This window comes from Drosophila elegans, unplaced genomic scaffold, assembly GCF_018152505.1.
Source record: "Drosophila elegans isolate 14027-0461.03 unplaced genomic scaffold, ASM1815250v1 contig_520, whole genome shotgun sequence".
Classification (NCBI taxonomy): Eukaryota; Metazoa; Arthropoda; class Insecta; order Diptera; family Drosophilidae; genus Drosophila; species Drosophila elegans.
In genome coordinates, this window is record NW_024545903.1 from 2,008,924 (window position 1) to 2,025,840 (window position 16,917).

The window sequence follows — 16,917 nt, forward strand, 5'->3', positions numbered from 1 at the left end:
ACACATCCAGGCGAATTGTTCGCGAAAACACTTTGATCTTAACTTTATTTGTAATACATATTTATACGTAGCGCGTGGCGATTCGTGAACCAATTCGATAAACGTATGTAAGATTTGTATAATTTTTTTTGTTTAACAATATTTTCACATTAGTTTTTAGGGTAGAGTAGGGTAGGGTAGGGTAGGGGATTAAATAGAGTAGTAAAGTAAAAATCCTCTGTTAAGGGGTTGCGAGGATTATTTACGCATAGCTATCATACTAAATAAATCAGGAAAATAATCAAGAATGTTTTTACTTTGCACTTACGATTACGATCGAAATCAAATTGACAAAACAAAAGTTGGTCGAAGGCCCACAACTTTCCTAACCATGGAATTTCATATCTCACACAAGCAATTTGGATATTCTCTCGCCGAGCTTCGGGTTATCTAAACGGTCTGAACGAGCAAGCTGATAACTAGCAGTACAAAAACGGGCCTGGCCGATCGACCTTCGCGTCTTCACGCCTTCAGCTCTTCGATGCTTGCGGGGGGTGTCCGAAGTGGGTGGGCTGGGCTAATTGAGAGTGATGCCCGCAAAGGAGACCTCCAGCGTCGAGTCATTGGACTCCATGCGACTGCGTATGTGCGCCAGCGTGTTCTTGTAGTGGCTCTCGATCTGTTTGGTCTCCTCGCTGGGCTCCAGATTGGGCAGCTCCTCGTTCACCTTGGCAATAAGCTGAAAAGTGTAATTGACATTAGCGATGTTTTCACCCTTTCAATTAGCCGCATTCACCTGGTTGAGCATGGCCACGGTGATGAGTGAGTTGCCGCGCTCAAAGTAGAAGAGATAGTGGTTCAGCAGCTCCACATATAGTTGCACCTGCACGCCGGTATCCAAGCACTGCGAGGCAATGCGAGCGCCCTTCTTCAGGCAGTCCAGCGTGCGCTTCTCATCCCGCATCTCCTCACCGTTTTGTCTGATGCAGAAGAGGGTTAATCAAACAATGATTAAGTAAGGAATGAGGGAGCCAACATACTTGCCACTCCAGAAGAGCGCCGCACAGGCCACAACTCCACGACATTGATCTGGCTTTTTCAGCAACTTGGATGCGGCCAGCGCACAATTCGTCCTGAGCGGCTCGGCGTTCTCCTCGCCAAAGCAGGACATCTGCTCGAATGTGGACATAATAAGCGTTATGGCTGCCAGTTGAGCCTTGGAGTCGGAAATCTCGTCCTCGTAGAGGGAGAAGGCCTGGGTCATGAACTCGTACGCCACCGTCTCGTGGTTCGTGTAGCCAATCTCTCCGATGACCAATGCACCCTGCAGGTAAAGACGCAACGCCAGATCCGCTAGATCGGCTTTGGCCAGAGCACTGATGGTGCTGTGACAGTACTGCACGATTTTCTGGCACTTCTTGTCCCAGTTCTCGTCCTGCTCGGCAATTGCCTTGTATTTGAAGGCCAGCTGATAGGCGGCGAAGACGAGTGGCGGCAGGACATGCTTCAGTCGCTGACCTCCACCGTTGCCCAGATGCTTGCGGGCAGTCTGCAGCATCTTGTACTGCATGTCAGGTTCTTCCGACCGCAAGAGGTGAATGAATCTTCAAGAAGGAAATGAGTTATAAAAGGGGCGATTTAGGCAGAAACCATTCACATACCGTGCCACAACGCCTTGCTCTTCTGCAAACTCCTCGGCATCAGGGATAGTGTTTCCTGCTGCCACTGGGTTGTCTTTGTTCGCCTCGTCGTCTTTTATCAGCGGCGTGATGATGGTCAGCAGACTGTCCGCCTGGTCAGCCATGGGAACGACGGTCTCGTTGTCCAGAATGTTCATCACCAGATACAAGGCCAGCGATTTGCGGGATGTGTAGTCAAACTTCTCGAGCAGCGGGCAAAAGTTGTGCAGCTGGATGATGGTCAAGGCGTTGTTGTAGAAGTCGATGCAGATGCGCAGCAGGCGGGACAGCTCCTGGTTTACGGACAACAAGTGCGAGATGCTGCAAAGGATGAATATATATAGCAACGAAAGCCACACCTTCCAGAGCTCAACCTACTTGTTCATGTTCATGCGCTGCAGAATTTGTGCGGTTGTGCCCAGCACCTTGTCCACATAGTCAACGCGATCGGGATACACCTTCTGGGCCAGGCTCAGCAGGGCAACCTGCAGCGAAATGGTGTCCTCCAAGGGCATGTCCATTCGAGTCTGCACAATGTTAGCCACCTGGACGCTAAATACCTCGAACAGTTCCACCTCGGCGGGTATGATGGCATCGATCGCGTTGCCGCTGGTCTGAAAGGAAAGTTTGTTAAGTATTGGGTAAATTTATGCAAGTTCTGGAAGGGATTACCTTGCCACTACGCTGGTTATAGGCAGCCAGTCGCTCGATCAGGGATATTATGATGTTCTTTACGTTAACACCGGTCTCCAGCTGGGCGCAGGACTTTAGGAAGGGATCGAGAGTCTGTAGGTGGAACTCGTCGGGGAACACCTGGATGATGCACTCCATGAGGTATTCCTGAGCAATGGCATCCCGGCAGCTGACCACCTGCTCCAGAATGCCCGGCAGAATGAGCCGCTGGTAGGTCTCCAGAGTGGCCGACTCAAGCTGCGACAGTCGCACCAAATTGGTGCCCACCAGGATCTTCAGCTCCTCGCGCTCCTTCTCGCGCCGAGTCTTCTCGCTGGAGTGTCCCTGGTGCTGCATACGCACCCACAGTTTGTTCATCTCGGCGAAGTTGGTCAGCACAAAGTCGATGGCATCGTACACGTTGCCCTCGTGCTCGTTCTCCGCCACCATCACGTCGGGCAGGATGTTGCGGGTGCACTGCAGCAGGTAGTTGCGCAGGAAGAGGCCCCGCAGCGGATGCTGGACGCCGCGGCACATCTCCACCAGATCCTTGAGAATACTGCGCTTCAGAGTTGAGTCGTTCTTGATGTACACAATGCCCACGGTGATCAGCAGGTACAGGCGCGGCACAATGGTGTGCGAATACTGGACCAGCTCGTACAGATCCGTCTTCTTGTCGCTCTTCTCGCTGAGGTACAGCTCCAAGTGGCACAGCTCGTTGGTGACGGCCATATCTGAAGGGGTGGTGGGGCAATGCTATAAGATCGTGGCGAGTATATATTAAAGTCCTTCGATGGCTTACACAACTCGTAGTAGCTCTTGGGGGAGAGCAGAGAGGTCCTCAGCTCACTCAGCATGGTGCTGGCGCACTTGAGCGAGTCCAGCATGCGCTCCTTGTCCAGGAAGTGGTTCATCTGGAAGGCCTGCTTCCTCGCCGCTCCAATGGCCTCGGCGAGCAGCTTCTCCTGGTCATCCAAACCATTCGGCATGGTCTGAAAGGAGACAGGAGAAAGCAGACGACAATTACTCCACTGGGTGGAACATCAAGTAGGTTTGGAGCACACACACACACAAGACACATAGCTCGAGATAAGCCTGCTCGGCCAGTACGGATGGAGAGTCCGGAAGCAGAGCCCGAGGATTACCCGAGTTGAAGATAAGAGCGATAGAGATTACACACGTCCGAGATTCGCAATCTGGGACTTGCGGAGTATTTACCCGGGCGTTGGCGGCACTGGGCACCTGACCGCCGTACGAGGACGAGCTCCAGGGATACATGGACGTGGGCGTGGGCGTGGGCTTTGGACCGGGGGCGTTGCTTCTCACCACGGACAGCCCCTTTTGACGTCGACAGAGGGCGCAGTCAGAGTCAGCGGTTTGCTTGGGGCACTGGCACTCGGATCTCTGCCAATTCGCAATCCAGATTCGCGAATCCCGGCTTCGGGGGACTACTGGGAGCTCCTGGACACACTTACCATTACTTCAGCGTGGGGGCGGATCGAAATTGGCCAATTATTCTCAAATTATCTGGATTTTCGGCACAAGAGCTCAGTGTGACCGTGGCAACGACAAACAAATATACCGTACCATATTCAAATATAACGAAAATATGAGCAGTCTGACTGTTTTTAGTATATTTGAAAGTATCGAAAATATAAGCACTTATCGATTTATGTTTTAGCAGCCGTGAAACGCGCCATTTTTAAAAAATTTAAACGAAAAAATTTTTAAATTGAGAATAAATAAAAAAAAACAAATGAAACGACTTTATTTAAAGTTTAAAGCAAACTTCGTAAAATCGTTCATATGTTTTAATCATGAAAATTAACTCTGTAATTCAAAACATACCCCAAAAATATTTTAATGTATTGGCATGTGTGTTAAATGTTTTAAGAAAAATGTTTTGACTCTTGACCAAAGTCCCACCTAAGTACGAGAGTCACCCTTAGGCTTTTATCCATTGGCGTAGTAAAGGGGTGCTCTTGTGATGAAGAACTCGCGGTTGCATCGTTGAAAACGTTATAAAATGTCCAAACGAATGGCATTTACAGATAAAAATGTATAAGTTTCGAAAACAATAAAAACCATCACGGCGAAATTCGACATATTTTCCATACTCTTAGATTTGACCATGTTAGGCTAAGCAGCATTATGGAAAAGGAAACCAAATCAATAAACGAATTATTTCCTCCAGAGTCCTTGTACAATAAAACTTTTGTCCAAAACAACCAATTCGGAAGTAGAGATGGTAGGTCTGTTGCGCTTCAAGCGTGCATTGCAAATAATGAAATGACGTGATAAAAATATCTGTAACGAATAGTTTATGACATTAAAATATAGTAAACAATTTGTAATTTTCGACTTCCACAACAACTGGATCCTGTTAGGCCGTAAGACTTCTTTGGAAGTTAAAGATGGAAACCCATTTTTTGGAATTAATTTCCTAAATAGATCTAGAAAAGTCGAATTCGTGAGGATTGTGAAAACCTATACAAAGCTGTATACCAAATAATATATTTTAAGGAAATGTAATACCCTCCCCGCGTCAGGACTCCGTGGCGCAACGGTAGCGCGTCCGACTCCAGATCGGAAGGTTGCGTGTTCAAATCACGTCGGGGTCACTATAATTTATGTTTTTATATATTTTACTAGTGGAATTTACGATTAGTTTTTGTTGTCACATAAAACAAACGCTAAACAAATTAAAAATATTAATCAGGAAAAAAATAAATCCGAGTTTCGAAATTTTTTTTCTTAGAGATAAACAAAAAAATGTTGTTAGAGAAGTAATTACATTTGGTTGTATAAAGTAAAGTTCGAATTTAATGGTGCTATCCAATTTAAATTGACATTTCAGTTTTTATCTGGTTTTACTGAACTTAAACAAAATTAAGCAATTCTTTTTGTTTATGGAATACCTTTGTTATTGGTAAAATCTGCCAATTGCATCATTCTAGTCATCATCAGACCAGAAGTTAATATTAGCATTTTTTTCAAAGCAAAGTTTTTAAGTTGTTTTTAGATAAGGGCTTTTGACATAGTCGTATGTAGATAATTAGCATACGTATTTCACGAAAAATCTAAGTAGCGTTTAATCACCAAACTTAATATTTACATTTGATCTCTCTTTTCACAAGCATCGGTGGTTCAGTGGTAGAATGCTCGCCTGCCACGCGGGCGGCCCGGGTTCGATTCCCGGCCGATGCAAAATACTTTTTTTTTACTTCTTATTTTTATATCTTATTGTTTTCTGACATAAAAACTGACCTTTGTTTGGCCCTTGCCTTCATCTTCAACTTCTTCGTCAAGATGAGCCGAATCCTGCAGGCGCAAAGCCAAACAAAAAACAACATATTTAATCAAAATGCTTTCAGCCACCTGGTGTCAGTATGATAAGTTTGCGTACTCAGCAATTAGATCTTGTACATCTTTGTGTTTATGTTTATAACAAAACTTTTACTTTAAAAAAACAAAAAAGTTTCACCATGACCCCGACGTGATTTGAACACGCAACCTTCCGATCTGGAGTCGGACGCGCTACCGTTGCGCCACGGAGTCGTTGCTAAACAATGTGCCCAAAAGCCAACAAACATTAGGCCTTTAAGCCAATACATGATTTAGGTTTTTTTTAAGTTATCAATGTAAGGGAAAATTGTTAGACCCCTGTTTATATTGTTTTGTTATTTATTACATTTTTCTAAAAGATTTTTCAACAAGTCGGTTATATATTTAAACGAAAGTACATGCACTCTTTACTTTGATATCGATAATCGATAGGCGGCCGAGCACATGTATCGAACGGCTGCACAGCAGCCCTGCGTTTTCTCAATCGCAGCCAACTTCACTTCAACGCGTTCGGTGTATAAGATTTTGGGCCATTTATTTATTCGCAACGAATGCGAATGTAAAAGCAAATTCGGTGGTTAAATTTTTCGCGCACGGTGCTAGAAAACATTGTGACTTGTCTTTGGAGACATTTTCAGCGCGAGTTCCATTTGCCGAGAGCGCGATTTGTCGCCTAATCCCCCGTTTTTTTTGCGCATCGCCAGCTTTTCAGCGTTGCGTTGGTGTGAGTGAGCGTGTGTTTTTCTGCCGCCAATCCACAGTTGAAGCGGAAAAATGGATGTCGCGAAGCTGGAGAAGATGAAGGTGGTGGACCTGCGCAACGAGCTCCAGTCGCGTGGCCTGGACACCAAGGGAGTCAAAGCGGTGCTCATCGAGCGCCTAAGGGCCCATGTGGAAGGAGGAACCGGCGACGGAGGTGAGTTTGTGTGTGTATGCGTCATTTGTGCGCCCGTTGTGTCTGTGTGTGCGTGTGGCTTGCCGCGTCCAATATTCATTTGTGTGTGTTTGTGTGCATGTAGCTCAGCGTGAATAAGTTGTAAGTTTTCCTTATATAATGGCCAGTTCTTACCATTCACTTTCCCGCCTCCAGAGAATGCGCCCGTCACACCAAGCCGCCGACAGCGCCGCACGCGCTCCATGTCCCGCTCCCCTTCGCCCGTGCAAGCAGCACCGGTGGCCGCAGAACCAGTGCTCGATACTCTGCAAGAGGAGGAGCAGGCGGTCCCGGAGGAGAAGCCAGCGGCAGAACAAGAACCACAGCCAGAACCACAGCCGGAACCAGAGTCAGAACTGGAAGCAGAGCCCAGTGTACCGGAGAAGCCTGAGCCGGTAGCAGAGGCCGAGGAGACATCCACAAACCAGGCGGAAAATGAGGAACCGCAATCGCAGGCCGAGGAGTCTAATGATAAGTCGGAGGCAGATGACAAGGAGGAAACAGTTGAACAGGAAGCCCCAGCCTCCGCACCGCAAGATGACGTGGTCGACGAACCCATGGAGGAGGACCATGACGCTGCCCCAGAGGAACAGGAGCAGCAGGAGCAGGCGGACGAGCCAAAACAGGAAAAGCAAGAGGAAAATGCTGTTGCCGAGCATCAGTCAAATGGCGACAGCCAGAAAATGGACGTCGACGAGGAAGACTCGGCAGCCCCAAAAGCAGAGGAGAATGTCGAAGCCGCTCCCAAGTCGGATGAACAGCTCCAGGAGCGCCGCAAGCGCTCACACAGTCGTTCACGTTCCCGCTCGCGCAGTGGCTCCCGCTCACCCAAGCATCGCAGCAGTGTGGGTGACAAGCGCGACTCAAAGTCAGCCGCCGAAGAGCGCACCGTTCCTGAGGACGAGCCCACCATTGAGGAGAACAAAGTCGGTCTGAGCTGGCGTAAGTATTCCCTGTCCACATAAATTTTCTGAATGCAGAAAATCTGTCTAAAATAAGTCTTTTAGTGTGGTCGCTTAACTCGATTTCTATAAATGTTTAGGCACTCAAGTACTTTACTGGGCTTAGAATGTAATACATTTTTTTTCTTAAAGTGATTTGTCATTTTTTAAAGGTGGCGACTTTTACATTTACGGAAGTATTTCCCAGACTTATCTTTAATCCACATAAGTTTATTTAAAACCTATATAGTTTATTTGTGTTAAAGTCAAGTCACTGGCTGCAACATACTGTTATAAACATGTATTTTGATAAAGCAATCTGTAATTCTTCACATAAGAGAACTTTGTCAACGGTTAAAGTCCACCGATTTCAGTTTGCATTTTGCAGCAAGATCTTTTGAACCTAATTGACATTTATTAATTATTATTACGTTAAGAGAAATCAAGGATCTTTTTTGGAGCTTGTGATAATTATTTAAGCTATGAAAATGTAAGGGAGTCGTCTAGTCTTTTAGCACCCATTTTTTTTAGTTTTTAAGTACCAAAAATATTTCTTAGTAGATACCAGCATTCATACAACTAAAATTACGTTGCGTTTCTATTTCAGTGGATTCAGATCTGCATTTGCGCATTGATCCGACTACGTTTGCCTCGGCAAAACCTCTGACATCGGAGATTTACTCCCTGATTTGGTCTGGAGCCCGCGCTAACTACGGAGTGCGCGAGGGCAAAGTATGTTTTGAGGTACGCTTAGCAGAGGAGTCCGTGCCAGAGAACTCACACTACTTCCGGGACGAGCCACATGTGCGAGGTTTCCGCGTGGGCTTCTCTGTGCCCCAGAGCTCTCTGCTGCTTGGCGAGGCAGAACATTCGTTTGGCTACTGCGAGACCGGGCGAAAAGCCAATCAGGGCGAGTTTTCCGACTACGGCAAGCCTTATAAACTGGATGACGTGATTGGCTGTTATTTGGATCTGGAGAGTGAGCCATGCACCATTAATTACACTCTGAATGGCGAGGATCTCGGTGTCGCATTCGAGTTTGAAAAGAGTATACTGGGCGAGGAGGGAGCCCTGTTCCCGCATATTGTAACCAAGGGCTACGAATACTCGGTGAATTTCTCAGACACCGAACAGCTGCTGGTTAATGCCGAGCGGCCAACACGCAAGCGCCGCAAGCCGCGCAAAGACGAGGATAAGGACAAGGACGACGACAAGGATGACAACGATGGCGAGAAGTGGAAGGTCTTGGACGAAGCCACAGCGGACGATGATGAGGTCGAGAAAAAGGAAGAAGATGGCAAGACATCCTCGGAGAAGGACGAAGAGGATGGTGAGAAACCCGAGAAAGCCAAAGAGGCTGACGACTCGTCCCCTAAAGCGGAGCCAGAAGCAGATGCACAAGCGGAAGCTGAAGTCGAGGCTTCTTCTGAAGCTGCTAAGCCGGAACCAGTAGCTGACGAGTCTTCAGAAACTGGTACGTATTATTAGAATTAAAGTAACTAAACTTAAATCTACAGTTATCGCGTTTTCTTTTTCCCCAGCCGAGACGTCTACCAAACCCTCCGAAGAGGCGGCAGCTGTGTCCAATGGCGATGCTTCTGCAGAAAAGACCAACGATGAAAAGCAACCTGAGGAAAAGAAGTCGTCGGCCGACAATGAAGAAGAGGACAAGGACGGTCCATCGCCCAACAAGCGTCCCAAGACCGATGGCGATTCTGAGAAAGCCGAGTCTGAAAAGGAGAAGTCACAGACAACGGAGGATGAATACGAAGATGTTGTGCCCGAGCCAAGAGATACGGCTGCCCTGTTGGAGGGCTATGTACTGATAGGTCTTGTGGCTGTCGAACAGCTGGTTCCTGGCCCACAACGCGCCGGTTCTCGCAAGGAGTGCGAGGTCATTCTATTGGTTGGCTTGCCCGGAGCCGGAAAGACCCACTGGGCCCTTAAACATGTGGCTGAGAACTCCGACAAGCGTTACGAGCTAATTGGACCCGATTCATTCATTTCTAAGATGACGGTACGTTAATTTCATGTTAAACTGTTGATTAAAACTATTAACCAAACTGATTTTCAGATCGATGGAGCCTCCAGGAAGACTGTGCACAAAGGCCGCTGGGACAAGGTGTACGAAATATGCTTGAATAGCCTGGCAGCTTTGGAAGATATTGCCATGAAGCGGCGTCGCAATTTCATACTTGACCAGGTAAAACATAAACAAATGACTTACACACACCCGAAACAAAACACCAGTCCACAAACACACAACAAACAAGATAACACAATGAACGAACGATAACCAAACACCAAACGAAACAAGCGAGAATGATACGTTGATGATGTCTTTGGCGCCCGGCCAACACACTGGGGCCCAGATCCCACCCAGATCCCCTCGGGAACGAGGTGGCGGCCCACCCACCAGCAGGGGTGCAACTCAGTTGCTCTACCATTTTTTTTTTTTTTTGTTATGTACATTTGAGTATGAATTTAATGGCTCATTGCTCAAAACGTAGAGATCCCAAGTGCCCCCAAAGGGGTGCCAACTTGCTTAGCCGGCAGGCAGGTACGTTCTAACTTTAAGTTGATCAGATAATTAGAGTGCATAAGTTAAAGGCAGTAAGTATCGATGGCATACCCGTAAGCTTTAGTTTTAGGTGCAGGTGCAACAGTTGACGGGGCAGTTAAAGAGGGCATTGTAATGGATGTGGGGATGGATGTGGAATGAATATGGCATTGGAGAAAGATGAGTGAGTGTAATGGAATGGCAAGGAATGAAGGGAAGTAAAGTGAAGTGAGGTGAAGGAGGAGGAGGAGCGAGCGGCATGGAAGCCACTGTAAGTAGACAAACACAAATCCGATCGACGAGTCGTTCGCCTACAATCTAATCACATATACGTATTAGTACCTACTATCTCTACTCTCTATCTCTCTCTAAATGCCAACTATCTCATATATATGTATGTGTATCTACAGAGAGCTATGCGATGCTTCATCCTACAGCCAGCAGCACAGCCAACCACGACTACTTTTACCCCCATTGTACATTATATATTATCCCTATGCAAATTATTGAGTCAACTGTTGTTAGATGCGGCCGGGTTAACCCTTGGCCTCTAGGTATTATATTGGTGTGCGCACCCCTCTCTGTAAGACCCCTCCCTTGCGGAGTGTGGGCGGGAGAAGTGGGTGTCCAGCCGTGTCACAGGTATGTGTTAGCTTGTAAGCACAGAAGCCGGGCTTCGACAGGAATATGGAGAACGATTTCCGGGGTCTGCAACCGAGCCGAATCATCAACGTGTTTCTCAAATGGCTTGCTATCCGTTCGACGACTATCCCAACAACAACAACAAAAACCAAACCAATCCAAACCAACCAACCAAACAACCAACTGGCAGACAACAAAATCTGAACCCAAATTCAACAAAACACCAACCAACCGATCAACTGTATTCTTGTAGACCAATGTGTATGCCTCGGCCCAGCGACGTAAAATGAAGGGTTTTAACGACTTCAAGCGCATTGCGGTTGTTTGCATACCCAGCGAAGATGAATTGAAACGTCGCATCGCCGAGAAAGAGGAAAAGGGAAATGCTTTTACAGTTAAAGAATCAACAATTAATAACTTACGAGGTAAATATTGTCCACCATTGACACCAAAAGCAACGAATTGATAACAATATCAATATCAAATATCAAGAATAATGTACGATCGTATTACTTATGTTCTACCTATCTAAATAAGGAGACAATCTTGTAAAAAAGAAATACAGTATAAAATGTTATGTAACGTATTTAGTTCTTAAGCAGCTGCACTTTATGTATCTGTACGTAATTGTAACTGTAAGCCTTTAAAAATATCTCATAATTTAATGATTCAAATTTCCATTATTCATTTATATTTATTCTATAAAAACTCCCCCAAATTCCCCATTGGCAACTGGAATGTATAAAGTATCACCTGCACTTAAAGTACAAATGTTATTAAACGGATAATAACAAATTCTTGTATACTTATTAAAGTATAAAACAACTCTTTTAAAAAATTAAAATTCTAAGGTTTCTACGTCCAGTTGTCAATATTTGACCTGATCCTTCCTACCCTCTTACTCTTCCCCTAAAATAATGCCTAATGTGTAATGATAATGATGAGCTATTTATTATATCCTGCAACCCTACTAACGATGCACACGCAATCTTTTTCCAGCCAACTTCACACTTCCCTCGCTGGAGTTTGGCTGGTTTGATGACATAAACTACACGGAGCTGACCGGAGACGAGGCCAAGAGCGAGGTCAAGAAGTACAACGAGAAGGGCAAGAAGGCCATCGACGCGGAGAGGTCGCGGGACAAGAGGTCCCGTGGAGGTCGCGACAACTACCGTCGTGATGACCGCAATAGGAACCGGTACAACGATGATCGTCGACGGGATTACGGTGGCCAGCGGCACGAAAGTCGATGGAGCGATTCGAGGCGCGGTGGTGGTGGTGGTGGCGGCGGCGGAGGCGGCGGCTACTCTAGCAATAGTGGCGGTGGAGGAGGCGGCGGCAGCCGTGGGTATGACAATCGCCGCAGCTACAACAGTGGAAGCGGTGGCCAACAGAATTGGGTGCAGAACAGTCGCAGGAGCGGCTACGATGACCGCGGATACAGGGGCGGCGGCGGAAGCGGCAGTCGTGGCTACGACAATCGTAATCGTGGCTATGCAGGTGGCAGCGGAGGCGGCGGCGGCGGTGGTGGTCAACAAAACTGGATGCAGAACAACCGCAGAAGCGGGTATGACGATCGCGGGTACGGAAGCTCGCGAGACTATCGCGATCGAGATCGCGGCAATGACCGCAGTCGAATGGGTAGCAACGACCGCAACAGGGGCAGTAGCCAGAGCAGCTATCGCTCGGGAGGCGGCACTCATCAACAACGGGATTTTCGGCCTGGCCACCGCGACACCAAAGAAGATAGTCGCGGTGGCTATGAGCGGTCGGCTGGACAATCGCTGCCCAAGTACGGCAATAACTCTGCTGCCGGCGGAGGCTACGATCAGTACAAGCAGCAGCCGGGTGGAGCACCCGGCGGAGGCAAGGTAAGTAGTTCACGACTTCCTCTTCGTTATTCGATAGTTATCTAACCCCCATTTTGTGCAGGCCTCTCTCAGCGGCAAGTGGAGCACCTACCCCCAACACCATCAGCAGCAGCAGCAGACGACGCAGCATCAGCAAACGGGCGTCTGGCAGACTCAGCAGCAGTCACAACAGTACCAGCAGACGCAGCAAACTGCGGCGGGCCAGCAACCATACTGGGGCTATAATCAAATGCAGGGTAAGTAAAGCAACGTGTGTGTGTGCTGTCCTGGGATGACAACAACTGAATAATTTGGTGGTTTACCTGCCCACAGGTTATGGCAACCAACAGGCCTGGCAGAGCGCCGATCCGCAGCAGCAACAGCAATGGATGTCCTGGTGGCAGGTAAGCAAAGCGTCTCCTCTCTGGAGGAAAGAATGATGAAAACTAAAGGTCTCTATTCCCCTCCAGCAGCAGCAACAGGGCTCGGGCGGAGCAGCGGCCGGAAATGCCATTGGCGGGGCGAGCGTCAATGTGGGAGGCGCCGCTGGGAACAATGATGGCGGCGCCACCAATCATTATTGGTCTCAATATTCGTACTCCACACAGTCCAATGCGGGCGCCGACAAGAAGTAGAAAGCATTCTGCAGCCCCGTTCCTTCTGCCCAGAACCCTCTACATTATTGCGCAAGGAGTAAACCACAAATCTGAACTAAACTTTATAAAATAGTTTTAAAAGATTAACAAACAGTAAAAACGAAAATTAACTTAGTTTAGCCAGTTTTAGGCGTATTGGCCGTTTGGGCTAGTCCAAACACAACCACAACGAGGAATAATCCTCAAGCAAAATTCTTACCTAACCCACAGAAGCATTGTGTACCATGAAGACGAGCTATTTTCGATATAAATTGAACCTGCACTAATGTTTTGTTTTTCATTTTCCATAAAGCATTTCCCCTTTTGACGGTGGCAAAGCAAATAAAAAAAAAATCGCTCTTTAATCTGACTCCTCTACGTATCTAGGCAGTACAACTTGTTTTAACGTTTTATTATGATTATTGTTTTGTTTTTTACAATCAACGCAAACACTTGAATGGAAAGCATTAGAGAAGAAACATTAACAAATAAATCTATACATTGAAAAAAGTCAAACAAATGGAGTTTGATTGGAAAGTGTGGGAGGAGGATTAAGGCAAATTTGGATTAATGTGTATCTTATTAATCAAATGTGTGGAAAAAAAGGTTTATGAATACGATAGATATTCAAAACACTTCACTGATTTGCAAACTTTAAACTGAAATTATAATGCTCTGCAAGAATATAAGAAAAATTAATATGTTTGTTGCACCTACTACATATATAACTTTTTTTAAAATTAATTAGGATGCTAATGATAAAAAAAATACTCTATTTAAGAAATCAGGCTAGTTGTGGATCCTGACAAATAAAAAAAGGTTTGTTATCTGTTGTTGTTATTTTTTAGTGGTGAGATTTTTGAAAAAAAGAAAATAGGGATAACTTTATTTTGTGTGTGGGTGAGCTTAAAGCTCGCGTGTTAATAAAATTTTCATAACATTTTGTTTGCTTTTGCGTTTGGTATTTCTTAGTGAATTATATGCATCAGCTGTTGTGTCGGATATATGTACATACATATGTACTCCGCCTTTTAAAAAGTAAACCCAACTTTGTGGTAAGTACTCACTCTGAATAAAATTGAAATGCAAGAAAATACCAGTTATGGGATAGGTTTGAATTCTTCTACTTGCGTATAAATGGTTTATGTCAGAATACACGCCCATTTCCAAAAAAAATGGCACTGTATGGTTGCCTATGTGTAATTGCTTTTTAGTACATGGGCGATAAGAAAGCGTCGCCTGCATGACACATACATTAAACTTTAAAGTTTAAAAGAATTAAAGGTGGTTTCAATTGATTTTTCCACAGAAAGGGCACGGAACACGATCCCAAAATGGTGGCCATACAATTGTTTAACGAAATCGGCAGCATTTTCCGAAACGTGAGTCAGAATTTGGTGTTTTTGGTTCCGCACTTTGCCCTAACCGGTGGTTGAATTTGGTGTTCTTGCGACAGACGCCCACATTTGCCCTCGTTTTGGAGACACTGCTGGTCATAACCGTGATCTGGCTGCTGCTTCACAGGCGTGGCGGCGGTCGTCGCCGTCAGCTTACCAAGGAGGAGGAGGACCGCATCATCGCCGACTACGAACCGGAGCCCTTGGTGGCGGACACCGATCCCGAGCATCCGTTGCTGCGCACCCGCATCGTCCAGTCCAAGGTGGGCAAGCACATCCGGGTCGATGGACACGACTGCCTCAACCTGGGCTCCCACAACTACCTGGGCTTTCTCGAGGATCAGGAGATACTGGACGAGGCCTGCAAGTCGCTGCGCAAGTACGGCGTAGGATCGTGCGGACCGCGAGGTTTCTATGGCACCATGGACGTGCACCTGGACCTCGAAGACCGGATTGCCAAGTTCATGGGCCTGGAGGAGGCCATTGTCTACTCCTACGGCTTCTCGACGGTGGCCAGTGCCATTCCGGCGTACGCCAAACGTGGCGACATTATCTTTGTGTAAGGCACTTTTGTTAACCGCCCTCAATTGTGGCCCCCTAAAGACGCACTTTTCGTAGGGACGAGGCCGTCAACTTTGCCATTCAGAAGGGCCTGGATGCTTCGCGCAGCACCATTGTCTTCTTCAAGCACAACGATGTCGAGGATCTGGAGCGTCTGCTGATCGAAATGCAGAAGCGGGACCAGAAGAACCCCAAGAAGGCGCTCAAGACACGTCGCTTCCTCGTCGCCGAGGGCATCTATATGAACACCGGCGAGATTTGTCCACTGCCCGAGCTGGTGGCCCTGCGCCAGAAGTACAAGCTGCGTCTCTTCCTCGACGAGAGCATATCCTTTGGCACAATGGGACAAGGCGGTCGCGGAGTTACGGAGCACTTTAATGTCGATGTAGGTGAATAACTTTAGAGTCATTTAACAATATAATTTAAATTGCCTATCCTGCAGCGCGACGAGATCGATCTGATATCGGCAGGAATGGAGGGATCCATGGCCACCATTGGCGGCTTCTGCGTGGGCTCCCACTTTATAGCCGAACACCAGCGTCTCTCAGGTTTGGGCTACATCTTTTCGGCCTCCCTGCCGCCAATGCTCACCCAAGCGGCCATTTCCGCATTGGATCGCTTTGAGCGAGAGCCAAAGATCTTTGGCCAGCTGCAGTCCAAAGCCAAGTCGCTGCATCAGAAGTTTTCGCGTTTCACCAAACTGACCCTGCGCGGAAATGAGTTGTCGCCAGTGAAGCACTTGTATTTGGCCCAGGCCGCCGACAACTTTGACAAGGAACTAAAGCTGCTCACAGAGGTGGCCGATAAGGTATGGGTTGCTCTTTTCATAGCAGCTTAATTGCTAACTTTCTCTATTTTTCACAGTGCATTGCTCGAGGAGTGGCCATTGTGCAGGCTGCCTACCTGCAAAACAGGGAACGCCAACCGGTGCGTCCAAGTATTCGCATCGCCGTCAACCGGCTGCTGGAGGATGCGGACATAGCCACTGCGTTCGAGGTCATCGAAAGTGTTTCCAACGCCGTCCTTTAGGTTCTTCCTTTACAAAGAAATATGATCTAAGACAAGAGCCTTAACTGTTATAATTAATTGTCTGCCGGCTCCAACATTTTTCCTATCATTTATTAACACCCAGATCAGTATGCTTTATTTAAGCTAAACTATTGCACTACTATTTTGTTTTTAGCTGCATTGCCTTTAAATAAACACATTAAATCTAGGAAAAATTCCAAAGATACAAACTTTTCTGATAAGAGCTGGTTAAATAAAACTTAAGGTTACTTGGCATCCATTAATTTTTTAGGTGTTTTCTATCGCCTTCGGAATCACGCACGCCATTATATATTCTGATAATGGAAGCACAATGTGATTTAACCTTTATGATTTTTTTTATAAGATCCAATTAATGTGAAATCTATTATCTAACATAAAGGCATTGCTCGAAGGGGTGGTAGTTTTTCTTATCTGCATTTGGGAACGGAGTAGTTTTAGTACTTTAACAAGTTGCCTTTGGTAAAGTCCATTAAATTTTGTTTTTTAAATAGACCCAATACTAACAAAGTGTAAATTATTTAGACTAACAAACTGTTTTAAATGTAGAATCTATATACCAGACTTATAGCAATCTGTTGTTTCTCACAGATAAATTTGAAAAGAATTGGCTTAGGGAAACGAACAAGAGTAAAGCAGTCTCCCGAGCAACCGTGTCCCAAATAATCTGTACCA

General features: G+C 46.4%; 3 protein-coding genes and 3 non-coding genes across 9 annotated transcripts; 4 read left to right on the forward strand and 2 right to left on the reverse strand.

Moving 5' to 3' along the window:
• Positions 1 to 38: 38 nt before the first annotated feature.
• On the reverse strand, positions 39 to 3,924 carry LOC108149075 (vacuolar protein sorting-associated protein 35). Of its 2 annotated transcripts, none has more exons than XM_017276445.2 (8): positions 3,806 to 3,924; positions 3,133 to 3,322; positions 2,331 to 3,064; positions 2,037 to 2,272; positions 1,641 to 1,979; positions 1,020 to 1,583; positions 776 to 959; positions 39 to 718 (listed from the first exon to the last, which is right to left on the reverse strand). In XM_017276445.2, the coding sequence occupies exons 1-8, from the start codon at positions 3,806 to 3,808 to the stop codon at positions 557 to 559; spliced, it is 2,412 nt and encodes an 803-aa protein (XP_017131934.1). In that variant the 5' UTR covers positions 3,809 to 3,924; the 3' UTR covers positions 39 to 556. The 2 variants fall into 2 exon arrangements, with proteins under 2 accessions (XP_017131934.1, XP_017131933.1); XM_017276444.2 differs by having other exon boundaries at positions 3,549 to 3,900.
• A 955-nt stretch (positions 3,925 to 4,879) lies between these two features.
• Positions 4,880 to 4,951, forward strand: Trnaw-cca. The gene has a single exon. It is a non-coding gene; the product is annotated as a tRNA-Trp (tRNA).
• Positions 4,952 to 5,466: 515 nt separating this feature from the next.
• On the forward strand, positions 5,467 to 5,537 carry Trnag-gcc. The gene has a single exon. It is a non-coding gene; the product is annotated as a tRNA-Gly (tRNA).
• A 279-nt stretch (positions 5,538 to 5,816) lies between these two features.
• On the reverse strand, positions 5,817 to 5,888 carry Trnaw-cca. The gene has a single exon. It is a non-coding gene; the product is annotated as a tRNA-Trp (tRNA).
• A 267-nt stretch (positions 5,889 to 6,155) lies between these two features.
• LOC108149100 (heterogeneous nuclear ribonucleoprotein U-like protein 1) lies at positions 6,156 to 13,753 on the forward strand. 3 transcript variants are annotated; one of them, XM_017276498.2, is made up of 10 exons: positions 6,156 to 6,591; positions 6,766 to 7,551; positions 8,158 to 9,024; positions 9,092 to 9,567; positions 9,625 to 9,753; positions 11,006 to 11,177; positions 11,752 to 12,623; positions 12,685 to 12,859; positions 12,936 to 13,006; positions 13,076 to 13,753. In XM_017276498.2, the coding sequence occupies exons 1-10, from the start codon at positions 6,450 to 6,452 to the stop codon at positions 13,235 to 13,237; spliced, it is 3,852 nt and encodes a 1,283-aa protein (XP_017131987.2). In that variant the 5' UTR covers positions 6,156 to 6,449; the 3' UTR covers positions 13,238 to 13,753. The 3 variants fall into 3 exon arrangements, with proteins under 3 accessions (XP_017131987.2, XP_041565761.1, XP_017131986.2); XM_017276497.2 differs by having other exon boundaries at positions 6,157 to 6,591; positions 13,073 to 13,753; XM_041709827.1 differs by lacking the exons at positions 11,006 to 11,177; positions 12,685 to 12,859; positions 12,936 to 13,006; positions 13,076 to 13,753 and having other exon boundaries at positions 11,752 to 11,845.
• Positions 13,754 to 14,208: 455 nt separating this feature from the next.
• Positions 14,209 to 16,636, forward strand: LOC108149138 (serine palmitoyltransferase 1). The gene is made up of 6 exons (XM_017276544.2): positions 14,209 to 14,292; positions 14,547 to 14,619; positions 14,694 to 15,193; positions 15,253 to 15,580; positions 15,638 to 16,003; positions 16,060 to 16,636. Exons 2-6 carry the CDS (start codon positions 14,572 to 14,574, stop codon positions 16,222 to 16,224), a joined length of 1,407 nt encoding a protein of 468 aa, XP_017132033.1. The 5' UTR covers positions 14,209 to 14,292; positions 14,547 to 14,571; the 3' UTR covers positions 16,225 to 16,636.
• The last annotated feature ends 281 nt before the right edge of the window (positions 16,637 to 16,917 follow it).

Coding starts and splice junctions, on each gene's coding strand:
- LOC108149100 (XM_017276497.2), top strand. CDS start 6,450: ATGGATGTCGCGAAGCTGGAGAAGATGAAGGTGGTGGACCTGCGCAAC. Junction 7,552..8,157: donor CAAAGTCGGTCTGAGCTGGC/GTAAGTATTCCC, acceptor TTTCTATTTCAG/TGGATTCAGATCTGCATTTG. Junction 12,860..12,935: donor GGGCTATAATCAAATGCAGG/GTAAGTAAAGCA, acceptor ACCTGCCCACAG/GTTATGGCAACCAACAGGCC.
- LOC108149075 (XM_017276444.2), bottom strand. CDS start 3,608: ATGTATCCCTGGAGCTCGTCCTCGTACGGCGGTCAGGTGCCCAGTGCC. Junction 3,323..3,548: donor CCAGTGCCGCCAACGCCCGG/GTAAATACTCCG, acceptor GTCTCCTTTCAG/ACCATGCCGAATGGTTTGGA. Junction 3,065..3,132: donor CAAGAGCTACTACGAGTTGT/GTAAGCCATCGA, acceptor CCACCCCTTCAG/ATATGGCCGTCACCAACGAG.
- LOC108149138 (XM_017276544.2), top strand. CDS start 14,572: ATGGTGGCCATACAATTGTTTAACGAAATCGGCAGCATTTTCCGAAAC. Junction 15,194..15,252: donor CGTGGCGACATTATCTTTGT/GTAAGGCACTTT, acceptor CACTTTTCGTAG/GGACGAGGCCGTCAACTTTG. Junction 16,004..16,059: donor TCACAGAGGTGGCCGATAAG/GTATGGGTTGCT, acceptor TATTTTTCACAG/TGCATTGCTCGAGGAGTGGC.